The sequence below is a fragment of the Hippocampus zosterae genome, chromosome 11 (genome assembly GCF_025434085.1).
Source record: "Hippocampus zosterae strain Florida chromosome 11, ASM2543408v3, whole genome shotgun sequence".
Taxonomy (NCBI): Eukaryota; Metazoa; Chordata; class Actinopteri; order Syngnathiformes; family Syngnathidae; genus Hippocampus; species Hippocampus zosterae.
The window spans coordinates 16,017,994-16,032,436 of NC_067461.1; the positions used below are offsets into that span (position 1 = coordinate 16,017,994).

Here is a 14,443-nt window from a genome sequence, read left to right on the forward strand (position 1 = left end):
TCTTTTTGTTTGTGTTACTTTTAAAGTATCTGCACGTCTACTTAAGTACAGAATGTGAGTACTGTTAGCACTTCTGCCCTTTGCATCTCTAACACTTTCCACATGATAAAGCCAGCCAGGAAGTGTTTATGTGTACTTATTTTGAACCATGCGTCCAGAGGAAAGTCATTGCTGTTAAACCTGAGAGGGTCTGGCTCACAAACTCCACTCGAGTTCATCTCAAAAGTGTTGAATGGCGATGAGGTCAAGTTGCTCTTGCACACCAAACTCTGCCTTTGGTGACCTTGCTTTGGGCAATGGTGCACAATGCAGTGCAAAAACATGAAACAGCTGTTCCAACATTAATCCCAAATTGAAAGCATGGAACCCCCCCCTCCCTCCTCCCCCCGCCCCACCACAAAAACAGTAGTCCCTGAATTATAAATTTACCAAGAAACCTCTTCACTGTTCATTTATCAGGCCCCTAAACTAGATTTCAACCAATATGAGCAGACAGGTGAGTGGCTGGAAGCGGCACTGATGGGAAATGGAAGATCATTCATCTTTTCCTTGAACTGTTAAAAACGCTTGCGTGAATGCACATCACCAGCCGAGCTCCCAAAATAAATCGTGATATGCAGCGTTTTGGATTGGAAAAATTGGTGCTGCGGTTCCACACAATGAAGTATCTTAAATGCAAGGCGGAGATGGAAATGTTTCTCATCTGCTGGATGCTGCCTTTGTGCTGCTGGGTTTCCTCCACGGTCTCCATGTTGGCAGGAGATCTATGGCCATGTGCATGTGTGCTGATATGTTGACTGTATTATTACATCAATTATTTGGCATGGGGGGGAGGTCAGAGCCACACCAGCATCCTGTGTCCAGAGAGGCGTGCTTTGTGTCTCCCCCCCAGGCCGCAATTAAGACGAGCAGGGAGCCCAGATTCAATCACACACATCCAATAGGGAGACACACACAGTGCTAAGGCAAGACGTACTGATATCAGACACTATGCCCAAAACTAGCCCGCCTGATAAAAGCTTGGGGGAGCAGTGTGGCCAGAGTGTGACCCTTGTAATTACTCATTACACCAGGCCTGTAGATTTTCATCATGCTGCTGCAAAAAGAGACTCGTGCGGTGATAGATTGAATAACAAGATGGTTGGCACATACCCTCGAAATGCGTCCAATGAACGCAGACGTTTGTGTTTCACTTTAGTGGCACTGTCCTCAGCTTGTCTAGCGTGCGCTTCATCCTGCAGGCGGAATAACAAGGGAGAATAATATCACGCTGAAACATTAAGTGCATTACAACATGAGTAGAAGCATTTGTCATCCCAACATTCGCGCTTTCTGCATCTACTACAGTGCATGTTGTATTGAACGGAAAATATCAAGCGAGTATGCGTTGATTTTTGCCCTCTTGGGTCACAGAAAAAAACTTCACGGGTTGACAGTTAAACTCAAATGTGAATGTCCTGAACATATTGTTCATCGCAGCACACGGACTCCTGTGGTTAAAAAACGTACGGTGTAGAGTTTGCATGTTTGCAAGCATGTTGCTTGCAAAACAAGCGTTTTAGGGTCAATGAAGGCTCTAAGTGTCCAATAGGTGTGAATGTAAGAGTGATTGGTTATTTGTCAAAATGCGTGCCGTGATTTGCTGGCGACCGGTCTATGGTGTCCAGGCAGTAACCCGCCACATGGTGTAAAATGGATGGATATTGGATGGATATATTTATCATTATTTTATATCTATGTCAATCTTATGTTATACAGTATATATTGATATTCAACACATGTACACAAATAGGATTCATCCCCATTAAGTCAAATGTGTCTCATCATAGCTGATATGAAAATACTGATTGGTGCAGTCCTGCAAAACATCAAGTGACCTCCCAGACGTCCCCGTATTTCTTTATTTAGAGCATATACTTAATAATTAATAAAAGGCAGACATTGAACTGCACAAAAATTTAAATCATGTTTAAAATGCCATTTCTATTGGGTTGTTTCTAGAAGTGATTCCCAAACACTGTGCCATGGCACATACAGTCCTGTAATTGCGATCTAGTATGCTGTGGGAAATTTTCCTTAATTACGTTCCGACAGTATTATTTATTTACCACAAAGAATGCATCCTTATTCATCCATCTATGCCAGAATTAAGTGAATTTCCAATGGATGGCAGAAGGTACAACGAACCTGTGTACGTATCTCTCAGCATTTTTTTTAACAGAATAATAACCTTGTGTTCAACCAGACCGGCCCATATTTAAGTAAGTAATGGTCATGTGTGAATCTGTGAGGCTGTTATTTTTACAAATGATTGACCAGTCTAAAGTTTTGAAGAGGCACTCTCTGACATTGCATTATTAAAGGTTGAACAAACATTTGTGACATTTTTATGCGGTCGTGTGCTGTGTATGTATTATCATGTATTATGTGTATATTGGCGCACTATTGGTTAGGGAACACTGGTTCTCTGCCTAGCAAAAAGTAGCTGAGCAATCTGTTGATGTGCAGAGAGAGCAGCGCAGTTATATGATGGCTCATGAAAAACTTGTTGCCACTTTTAAATTTTCAGTACCAAGACATCAGACAGAAAGACTCCAGTTTGTGATCGTCCTTCTTCCGTTAAAGCACCATGTACATTATATGAAATAACAAATGTGTTTATTTCTCAATGTTGATTAATTTTTTTGTTCCATTCATTGATATATTCCAAGCACATTTGTTCCCAATTGGTAAAAGATGAAATCTGGAACGCAAACTTGTTTTGTCAAAATTGGAAGCAACATCTTTTAAGAAGTAACATTTTATCTTTATATAATATCAGATTCTGGACTCTTAACTCTCTTTGTGAGAACCGCACTCTCACGTTGCCCTCTCGCTGGAGTTGTTGGCCCCCATGTAGCACTTTAAAGCGGCAGAGCAGGAAGACACCATCACTAATAAGTAATGATGGATCTACATGTCATTTACACAGCATGTGGAAGACTGAGACATCTTGCTTGGAAGAATGAGAGGAGCCATTCATGCTCACCAAAAAATGCAGCGCATGTTTGTCTGAATGACTCTATGTCAGTCTGCTGCACAAATGGCTCTGCTAACATTTGTATCAATCTTTCTATTAGTGTCTCTGCAGCTTGATGACTGGAGGCTCTGCGAAATTTTACCATGCACCACGCTCTCTATTTGGTCAAGCCAAACAATGTAGTTGAACTGTTGGATCAGGATGTAACTTAGAAAAGTGCTCCCAAATTACAGCGATCGCATATGATCGTTTCCAAACTGACAAAGACTGAGAGTGTTGCACTTACATTGTCAAGTGAGTACTGGGGTCTGTGGCAGCAAATGGTCTTTGCAAATTTCAACGTGCGACACTTTCTGTAAGAAACACCAAATGGCAGAGTGAAAATAATACATTTTAGTGAAAGGATTCGATGGGCGGGGCAAGTCTGGCACGGGGTGCATCATAAATCTGCACCAAAGTGTTTTAAATCGGGTGTTGGTAATTTCGCAGATACAAACCAGTGCATTTAAGAAAGGACATTTGCACCGTTGAGGCGATGAACATGGTAACTCCATTCGCCACCAATCAAAGCGGCTCGTCTCATTTCAATGCAGCACATTCACATCTTGCGAGGAGAGATGATGAAGGCCCAAAATCCAGGTGTACATAACCGTTTTCGCCAATGTGGCAGCAGACAACATGAGTGGGTGCACTCATTAAATACAGAATGAGACTCTGGCGATTGGTTTGTGAAGTGCTTTGTTACAGCTGAAGCTGTTGTGAAAGCGCTGTATAAATCAGGATGTATTGTATTGTAAAAATATGCCCATAGACCTCATGTACGATCCCCCGATTCCAAATAGGTAGTGTGCCACCAATCCAGAGCTGTGTGCTGTTAAGTGGGATGATTAAAAAAATAATGATGATAGTAATGATAATAATAATAATAGATTCAATGAAATGAATGGTTCGGAAGGTTTGATGCCCGCTTGTGTCATTTTTATGAATGAGACATTATGACATCCACCACAAATGTCCAGAGAGCCCACACATCTGTCTGCTCGCACCTCCATAAAAATGATCAAAAATGAGACAAGCATTCGACATTGTGCCCAAAGTTAGACACGGTGTGAGTAGGCTAAAGTGTAGACCGACTTTCAGCCACACAATTGTCTGATGTGCCTTGCACATGTCATAGGAAATGCTCTTGCTAGGTTAGACACCAAGCAGGTTTAGAGGAAATCCCAAATAGCAGCAATGAATGCCCCCGCATGAAAATAAAGATACACCAGCATTTCCGCATGCGCCGCCTATGAAAATAGAGCCCAGAACCGACAATATAAGAGAAGAAAAACAGCATTTCAAAGTTTTGTAGATACCTGTATATGTAGGGCGCAACAACAAATAAAAGAGCAGTCACAGCCAAGGAGAGAGCTGCCACCAGAATAGCTGGATAAACACAAGGTAAAAGACACAAAGGGTTATATGATCAATGGCACTGATCAAATATTATAGCATTCCAGCATAGATGCAAATTCTATTTTTGAACAAAAAACAACATACATTTGCTTGTTTCGACTTCTACGAACATGGGTGACCCCTGAGTGACAATGGTCAAATGTGGATCTCGAGATGAGACCAACCTCTGATCTAGTCTAACTGGTATAAATAGTTCCCTGTACCCAATTCCCATGAGTTCTTTGACTGTCAATCAGCGCCAGAGGTGTCACCTAAGTGACAAACAAACAAGAACCTAATGGACATAATTCCTGGTCAATCCATCACGGAGCAATCACATGGGTGGAGGCATACAAGGAATATGTACGCAAAGGAGACATACTGTATGACGAACCTTTGGGTGAGACATGAACTCTATTCACAAAATAAATAGATTAACTCTTTACTTGACACTTATTAAGGCCGCTTGTACAATCTAATGAGATGTAATACAAATAGTGATAATTGTTAGTTTATTAAATGTGTCATATTTAGACGATCCCCTGAGCTAAATGAGGAGGAAAACAAAAAATTTGGAAACAATCACTACAAACAAGAAACATGACAACAATTCTCTCCTATTTTTCACTGAAAGCGTAGCCTGGATCCAAAAAGTTAAAGAATACATCCCAACATACAGGCGTCACTGAAGACAAAAGCGTACTGCGAAATGTACTTCATCCTCATCGTCATCAATAACTTTCAAATGTCAGTGATGTTTTTTACAGCTGTGAATCAGGCTCTAAAAGTAGAGCAAACAAGCTCGGGAGAGATGTGAGTGCGTCAAAGCGGAGCAGAAAGGGAGGCTGTGGATGCTGTGTTTGCCTTTTTAGCGGAAGAACAAATAAAAAAGAAGCCATTTGAACCCAAGCGGGAGACCTCACTGACATCCTCTCCGAGCATGGAGTGGTCACTTCATCACCTTTGGAAAGGCATGGCATCGTTGATGTGCGCCCATAAAAAAAAAAAAAAAAAAACATCATAAAGCTCTCAGCGCGTGAAGTGAAACACACTTTGCAGCGGTTGGGCTCGCTCTCTTACTGTCAGGATAAAGGCAAGATGAATAGAGGCACTTCGGCGCAACTAGATTAAGTTCATCAATACATTTGCGTAAGGGAGACACTTAATGGGGGATCGCTATTGAACTTGAAGTTGTGCTTTGGGTGCCGTCATGGTACCAACATTGTGCGCAGACACACGTTCCTTGAAGAAGACCACACCTAACAAATGACCTCACGATATGGCCAATAAATGGGACACGCAGAGCTAAACTTTCAAATTCCCTAGCACGGCTTCAACTGCTGACCTAACCATTACTTAAACTGAGCATACCCTGTGGGGAGTTTGTATAATCACCAACGTGTGTAGCTAATGGAAGCTCATCATACTGTGAGGGGTGCCATTCCACCGACCGTATATCTGCTCGGATAATGGCTCCCCGGCCTTAAAAGTCGGATCCACAACATAATCTGCAATATTGTTAAGTAGGGTGTACATTATGGACAGAGACGCTTTCAAAATCCCATTATGGCTTAATCCTTCCTCCCTCCCTAATGTATTACCCACAGTCTTCCACGAACAGGTCTGGGCCTTCAAAACAATCACAAAAGCTTTTCTTTTTATCCCTTTTTAAGAAAGCATGTCTCATGTGATCAATACGCAGGATATCCCAAGAGAGGGAAGAGAATACTGTGCACTAAATGCGAACAAAGCAAGTATGCTGACGCCATGAATACGAAAGTGGCTTGGTTCAGAGGCAGGTTTTCTTACACCCAGACAGTTATTTAGACTGAACAAAAATATAAAAGCAGCATTTTGGTTTTTGCTCCCATTTTTCATGCTATGAACTCAAAGACTTTTTTCCCCCAAAAAAATATCGTCGACAAAGCAGCCTAAATCTGGATTAGTGAGCAATTTTCCTTTGTCAAGATCAGAAAAGCAGTCCATACACATGACCTGAGCACTAAGTGTTGCGCTGATATTTTTGTTCACTATGAAATCAGCAAGCAGTTATATCATCCTCCTTCGACAGGAACACATCAGTGTTGTTGGACACTTACGCAAGTAGGAATTGTGAGGTTTTCTGTCCACGGTATGAATACAGGTGGCAATGCTGGCATTGTCTGACCTGAGGATCCAAACCGAATAGTGACCACCCTCCTCATAGGTTTGATTCCATCTGCATTCAAGACAGTGAAATAGTTATTAAGTTACGCCAGTGGACCATCTGGGGCAGCAAAACATTGCTGGTCGAAAGATCTGCAGCATTGAACTAAATTTCCAAGCTAAATTGTAATACAGTATTTGTGACATGAGATTGTATTGCGTTCACTCCCAGCAATCTATTCTCTTCATTTTAGAGCATTTTTCTTGGCTGCACTGCTTCCAATAGTTCAATGTGTATCCAATTAGATTTCAGTCTCTGAACTGCTATGTGAATCTATTTTGCCCAGAATTTTCAGGACCAGAAGTGCTGTCTGAGGTACTGTCACGTAAACAACACTATATTAACAACAAACTGTTTCTCTAACCCATAAGACTTAAAATATGTCCTTGTGGGCCAGAATGTTGGTTCTCGATGATATCACCATTTTTTATGTCCTGTGATTGGTTGATCAAAGCGAACCAAGTTTGACTGGCATGACATCTATTGTGTTACGGTCACATTATTTATACTATACATTGATAACTAACATCTCTGGTGTGGCGAGTGTGATGCATTTATTTTATTGTTGTTGTCTGTTTACATGTGTCCTGAAATTGGCTGGCAGCCACGAAGGTCTGTAGTCCGCGTCAAGCCCCAAGTGAGGGGGGAAAGGTTCCAGTACGCACACAACCCTAATGAGGACAAGTGGTATGGAATATGGTGGCGGTGGTGACCACTTTTACGATTGTTGGTTATTGTTTTCTCCACTATTTTTTAACCTAAAATTGTATTGTATTCACTTTACAGTCAAATGGAAATCTCTAGCTGTTTTCTCTGGTCCTGACTAACTAGGCCTCTCTCTTACCCTGATAATTGAACGCCCGTGACACCAATTGAAACTCTGGAGTGTCATCTAGTGCTTATCAACTGTAAGTGCATCCATTAGGTCTCGCTTCTGCTCGCTCAGTTACCTCAACTTACATTGCATTGATCCACCATTGGAATGACTAACTAGCTATTACTTGGAGTGTTTTTTAAAAGGGGAGAGGAAATCAATAACACCAGCCTGATTAGAGACCTGAGCATTGACTAAGAAAGCACAAGTCCAGACCTCTTAAGAGGGCTTATAATGTGACACTTGGCCCCACTTGCCACAATGGGAAGCAACCACGTCTTCTTGTCAGACCTGACCAGTTTATTTATGACAACTGTTGTCTCCAATTTAACCTCTGTTGTGAGGTTTGAGCTGGACATGGCACTGTGTAGCTTTAATGATCCCTTCCATCAATATTGGAATGCCAGGTCTTATTAACCCCAAAAAAGGCTGCTGATCAATATCTACTGAGGCCGTAGTTTCAGAGAGGACATCACTCAGCTATACAAAGTCCGTTAGTAGTACTCCCCCCAGCACTAGTGATGCAATCGTGCCACGCCATTATGCTAGATTGAGTGTGGATAAATGGCAAAACACTCCCTTAACAATAGTTAACATGAAAACTGGGAACAAATTACATGAGAGAAATATCAGCTTTTTTTTTGCTGAGTAGTGTTGAGTTGATTTGAACTTTTTACCGGCAAAGAATTGCATTTCTCTTGTTGGACTCCACTTGCAAGCTCAAAGGGAATTTGGTGCTGATGGCTGCAGTCACATTGTTGTAGCTGGCTTTCACATGGACCAAACTCTGGTAAACACACTAAAGAGAAATGAAAGTACAAATGCCAAAATTATACGTGACACATGATAATAAGGCTGTGTTTAGAAACCCCCACCCCGACTGTCACCACACCACCACCACACACACACACACACGTCAAAATGTTCTGATGACAGAAAAATCTAAACATTTTCTCACATTAGATTTAATCATAGCAAACAGAACGATCCAGTTAAGCATCAGAAAATCTTACATTTCCATTGTATCCCTGCATGCACAGTAACCGTTCTAAATCAGATCAGATTTTACACAAGTATGCTTGTTTTATGTATGAGGGGGCAAGGGGGGGGCATATTGTTTGCTGTGGAGAGAGGCAGTTCATTTTTGGAGCTTGGCTGTGAAGACCTTAGGTCATGTCCAATGCAAACTGATGTCACCACCCCACAAAAACTTTAAGCTCAAAATGACTAATATGCCTGCGATTGGCTGGCAACTGATTCAGGGTGTCCCCCGCCTACTGCCCGAAGACGGCTGGGTTAGGCTCCAGCAATCCCCGCGACCCTAGTGAGGATCAAGCGGTTCGGATAATGGATGGATGGATGACTAATATGTGGGCTGGGGTTTTTTTTTGTTTTTGTTTTAATTTTGGTTTGTTTGTTTTTTTTGGTGGGGGGTTGATGGATATCTTACAACAGTATGTTTCAGTAGGAAATGACAGGAAAGTGGCAAAAGTCTGTCAACTGTATCCTTTTTCCCGTTGCAAGAAGCTCGTATTTACAAGATCCGAGCTCACTTTGAGCAAAAAGGCCAACTTAAACTCAGGCATGGTCAGCAGTCAATCACTGCGCACATACTGGATATAGACAAACATTGATTTACTTTCACACAGTCACTGAGTGGCAACTGTGTCCGCAAACCTATACTAGCAATATCATTTCATAGCCTTTCTTCTTGAAGTCAACCCAAAAATGTTCTTTGCAAAAATATGTTCTATGCGCTTCCACTAAATCTCTCACACCATACTGATTAGTTTTGCGTTTGTGCAATATGGGTTTAGGCAGTAAGATTCACCTGTTTTTAGCCATCTCAGGAGGCGGCCATGTCGCCACTTTCTGTCAACTGACGTCACAATTGATCAGAAACAACTAATCACGGCTCATTTGTTTTCTGAAGCTAAAAAATAAATAAAAAAGCCCTAAAATGTACCTCCTGTATTCTGTATTGTATAAGACCTTACAACCCAAATGACTGTTAATGACTCCGTGTAGTAGGCTTGTTTACCTTGTAGCAAAAATCTGAAGTGTACAAGACCTCAACTTCATGGGGCAGCCGGTTATGAAATATTAACAAAGCCTGGTCCGTTTTCAGAGTGGGTGCTGCATGGAGATAAAAAACACAGATTTACAACTGACATGTGACACTTTATGTTCATCATAAATATGAGATATCAAGTCTTCTTCAAGATCCCAATCACCATTCCATCCCAATCATCATTCTACTACATAAGGGTGTACAATTCTGTAATTGTTTCAAACAGCACCGTTTTAATCTTAGCTGAGAGGAAAACATAATGTTATCAAAATAATGTATTACGTTTATTGAGAGCATGCACAATGGAACAATTATTTTTTGTTTCTAATCATCAAATGGAAGTTCTTCCACGCTTTATTCTAAACCTACTGAACCATGAAATAACAAGTGTGATGATCTTGTTCAAGTGAGGCCAATCAGAATCACGAGCACTTGACTCACCTGATGCGATGTGCGCGCCACAGCCACAGCTGAAAATAACAACTAAAGTCAAACACACTCGCACAAGTCTGACCGGCTCCATGTTGTCACTTGAAAAGACATCCGCTGCTTATCGCCATAACTGATCTGGAACTAATAAAAAAAATGGTCAAAGGGCAGCATGCGGATGAAGTTTGTGCTTCCTGTCATATTGTATGTTTTGTTTGGAATTCCTTTTTATGGAACACTGACTATAATTTTGTACAAGAAACACCAGATAAAGAAACTGGCCAAAATAATAAGTACACTTAATCCCAATTCTGCCTAAAAAGTGCAATACTTTTCTGTTTTGACTGACAGTGCCAACAATTCATTTCAATTTATGTTTGTCATTGTGGTTGCTGGCGTGTGTGAGGAGCTGTTGAGGCCCCCCCCCCAAAAAAAAACAGTATTTGCCCATAGTTTGCACACCCCCACTCAAATGCCAGGATTTTCTGTAAAAAAAAATGCAGATGCTCTTTTGGTAATTACCTTGATTGTGTTTTTGCCAAACATAACATTTGGAATTATGGTCAAATAGGTGAACATTAGTTTCGTTGAGCCAAAACCCATTTTCCCACGTCGGGTTGACAGATTTCAAGTGTATTTTTGCTACCCGAGCCTATAGCAGAAATATGAAGATGAAGGGAGATTTTCAAATCTACTAAAGAGCCAGTATTTTTTCAGGAAATACCTGGAGCTCCTTCAGTTTGCATCAAAGTGGGAAGGATGCCCAGTTCTTGGTAAAATAAATCACTTCGTCTGTTTCTGGTAACACCATAAAAAAATCTCACATTGAACAGAAAAATGTCCCCCCAAATCTGTGTTTTTTGTATCAGTCTAAAGGTTTTCTTGAACAAGAGAACTTTTTGGGTGTGTGTGTGTGTGTGTGTGTGTGTGCGAGAGAGATAGAGAGAGAGATTCTTTGATGAGTTTGAGAGATTTTTGTGTGTGACAGATGTTTTGGGGGGGAGGAGTTTCCTGAAATTAAGCGATTTTGGAGGTACAAGGATTCGCCAGATGCCAGCAGCATACAGGATTATTATATATATTATATTATATTCTGACTCTGTCTACCAAGGTGGAGTATGCCGATAAGAAACACAAACGGTACGATATATAGTTAATGTTATGCAAACTACACACTAAGCGATGTTACCTTTCAACGTTTAGGATACCCCTTTTGTTGACTGTTGTCTACACTATACTGTAATGACTTTTAATTCAAATCATCTTCCTCTGCATTTCTTTGTCACATACAGTATTCAGCTGAAGCACGGTTCTCATTTCCAGATTTAGTACAGCGTTAAAAGCTAACAATTTATCACATCCTGCCCCTTGTTCATTAACCCCTCTCCCCCTCCAGCCGTTCACTGTGACAGATTAGTTCATGGGGGCATCCTCATAGGGGGAGCTCATTGACCTTTGGCATGAACTTCCCTGTCTTATATGGAAGTTTAAAATTTACCTCCAACATGTTTACATAAATCCATTGCAAATAGTCTGGGCTTGATTTTGCATTATAAAAGCCCGAGCACGAGTTTAGCAGTAGAAGTTGATGATTAAGCCAATGTTGACAGATGGATTTCTGCTCAGGCTTCTACCAGGGCAGCTAAAAGAAGGACCTTGGTTGCAGATCATCTGTTGATTCTTTCCAGTTGTTGTCGCAGAGCTGTAGGAAGAAACTGTTGCCTTTGTGCACGAGACCGCTCTGCAAACATGGTGAGTACACAACCTCTGGCACACACTTGTTGGAACGCTTAGATGAAAATCGCTTGTACATTTACCACTGCGCTAGAGTCACGATTGGAAGCACAAGAACAGTATTAGTGTTAACATTTATTCACTACTGCGTTATTTTTTTAATTGCATGGTTGCACGGTTTAGTAATTCACGTCCATTGCCCATGCACACATATGACGCTAGTGTGAAAGCAGGCGAGGCTTTGAGTCTTTGCATAGGGTTGGCTTCTGCCACTGATCAGCAGATTAGAGCGTTGCTATGGTACCTGTTGATGTCATTGCTCCCTTGTTGACTCTCGCGTGTGACTCCAGTTCAAAACTGGCTTGGAGACACATCCTTTTTCAGCGTCCCCTGTCCTACAAAAATACATTACACCAGCCAGAAATCAGGAAGTAGTAATAAAGTGCAGAGTCACGAGGCCTGATAGTAAATTAGCATCAGATGTGAAATTCATGTGATTCCGTATCATGTGCTAAATGAATAGAGGTTAGGCAAATACCCCCCTCCCGAATAGCACATACTGTATGTACCATTTGTACCAACCTGTTTTAATGAGCCAAGAATGTAGCTTTTCATTGTTTCCAGATTGAATTCCCGCATGGCCAATCACAGTTTGTGTTGGTGCAACTGCCCCCCTCTCTCTCTCCTTTGTTCTCTTTTCAGGCAAGTAAAATCCAGAGTTTGACTGAGGCGGAGAGAGCTCACCTTCTGCCACTGCTGCAGAACGCCCAATGGGTGGAGGTGGTGGGCCGGGATGCCATCTACAAAGAGTTTCTTTTTAAAGATTTTAATCAGGTTCCCTATTCTTGCTACACATGCACACAAAGACAATCAATAGGTGCACTGTACAGCATATTGACAACTAAAATCAATATTCTCCTATCCAGGCTTTTGGTTTCATGTCCAGAGTGGCACTACAAGCAGAGAAGATGGACCATCATCCTGAATGGTTCAATGTTTACAATAAGGTACTGTGAACCCCCACATATATACAGTTTGGCATTCTCGCAAACTCATGATGGAAAAAAAGCAACCTATCCTCCTTGATTTACTTAAACCCATTTCTTGGCTGCTACCATCTCATGGTATTTTGTTGAGCTGAGGAGCTTCATTTAGGGGGAAGAAAAGGAATACTTTGCCACCATCTTGTGGCATCTATAGGAAATTCTAAACTGTTTTGGGTGGCAGCTTGCTTTTGGAAGAGAGAGCCAGATAATTATAAGGACCAAAGCCAGCGGAGATAAGTTCCAGGTCATCCAAGAGCCCAGTGAGAATCGGCGGTTTTTGAAAATGGATGGACGAGTTGATCAGAATTGTTACCCAAAACACTATGTTAAAATATCACATTTTGGCATGCGTACACATGGTAATGAAGATATTGTTGTATAAGATGTCAGTCACTTTTGTACACGAATTGCAATTTTAAGACATGAGATTTTATGTTAATATACATACAATGGATCGTCTTTGTAGACAGTATATATATATATATATATATATATATATAATGTCTTATGTGTAAATCTATTTTCATGCACTATTGCAGGATTTCGTGTCAGTCAAGCGGTGGTCATATTTTTTAACAATTTTTTTTTCCCACAATGTAAAATCCCTTCATTTCTGCTGCCATTAACTAATTGGCTTTTTAAAATGTGTAAAACATAATACATTGAATGTAAAACCCCCAGTAATCCAGTTATGTCTATTTGATGAGGTTATTTTCAGCACTATTTAATAGTTCAATTGCTTCATGGAACCCAAACTTTTTTTTTTTGTATAACTCACGCGTTGCACGTTGGACATTATTACATTTTTTTTTGGTTGAACAATTTTGTTATGTTAGTGTCACTAATGACCCCGTATTGTGACCACCCAGGTGCAGATCACCCTGAGCACACACGACTGTGGGGGGCTCTCGCAGCGCGACATCACTTTGGCCACCTTCATTGACCAAGCCTCACTCATGTGACCACAAGCTGAAGAAGTTGACCAAGTCTGTGTGCCTAAATATCCAAAGAGTAACCTTTTGCCGTTTTTGTTGAATATTGCAGTGGCCTGTAAAGTGTCAAATGTGTTTTTGAAGGGGTCTGTTAGTGGCTTTGCACACACTGAAGTAGCTGATACTACTTATTTTACAATAGTCATTGTAAAATTTTCATCTTTCAGTAATTATTTTCCTGTATTTTATCAAGAAATTGTATTTAATGTCAGTTAGATCTAAATTAGCGCAATGTGTGTTAGAGGGGAATGGACCATTTCCAGCCAACGCTCTACTCTCTATCATTTTAATTGTGTATTTTTGGTGAAAAGACATCTTGTGATCATGTCCCTTACTAACACAGAGAGTGCTTTTTTTATACTAAAACAATTTCCTGCAAACCTTCCCTTCCGTTTTGTTTTCGTAGAAAAAAAAAGACCATGCCCCACACATCAAAATGCAAACACAAAGCACAGTATATACTTTATTGAAAACAGAACATTAAAGATTGCAAGTGAGTAAGTCTTAACACTAAATGCTCATTTTTGATGCTGTTTAATTATTGACTTCTTGATTGTAGCAACCTGAGGGGCGCAGGGGGTATTAGATGAAACTCCTTAATAAGATCACAAGCATATAGTATATCCTAAGCCACA

General features: G+C 40.8%; 2 protein-coding genes across 2 annotated transcripts in view; one reads left to right on the forward strand and one right to left on the reverse strand.

Moving 5' to 3' along the window:
• The window catches only part of si:dkey-192p21.6 (uncharacterized protein LOC565246 homolog), a 26,638-nt gene extending 15,624 nt beyond the window's left edge, over window positions 1–11,014 (reverse strand). The window contains exons 1-8 of the mRNA XM_052079939.1: window positions 10,761–11,014; window positions 10,049–10,180; window positions 9,578–9,672; window positions 8,214–8,335; window positions 6,556–6,674; window positions 4,378–4,447; window positions 3,306–3,372; window positions 1,153–1,235 (exon numbers count right to left, since the gene is read on the reverse strand). Coding sequence (XP_051935899.1) covers window positions 1,153–1,235; window positions 3,306–3,372; window positions 4,378–4,447; window positions 6,556–6,674; window positions 8,214–8,335; window positions 9,578–9,672; window positions 10,049–10,130 — 638 coding nt within the window. The 5' untranslated portion in view covers window positions 10,131–10,180; window positions 10,761–11,014. The remainder of the gene's footprint in view (window positions 1–1,152; window positions 1,236–3,305; window positions 3,373–4,377; window positions 4,448–6,555; window positions 6,675–8,213; window positions 8,336–9,577; window positions 9,673–10,048; window positions 10,181–10,760) is intronic.
• pcbd1 (pterin-4 alpha-carbinolamine dehydratase/dimerization cofactor of hepatocyte nuclear factor 1 alpha) lies at window positions 8,297–14,316 on the forward strand. The gene is made up of 5 exons (XM_052079958.1): window positions 8,297–8,326; window positions 11,663–11,788; window positions 12,473–12,604; window positions 12,697–12,777; window positions 13,686–14,316. The coding sequence occupies exons 1-5, from the start codon at window positions 8,312–8,314 to the stop codon at window positions 13,776–13,778; spliced, it is 447 nt and encodes a 148-aa protein (XP_051935918.1). The 5' UTR covers window positions 8,297–8,311; the 3' UTR covers window positions 13,779–14,316.
• Window positions 14,317–14,443: the final 127 nt, after the last annotated feature.

Bases quoted from the DNA above. Each gene is read 5' to 3' on its own strand.
- pcbd1 (XM_052079958.1), top strand. The intron at 11,789-12,472 runs GTGAGTACACAA...TTCTCTTTTCAG, and splicing joins GAGACCGCTCTGCAAACATG to GCAAGTAAAATCCAGAGTTT. The intron at 12,778-13,685 runs GTACTGTGAACC...GTGACCACCCAG, and splicing joins GGTTCAATGTTTACAATAAG to GTGCAGATCACCCTGAGCAC.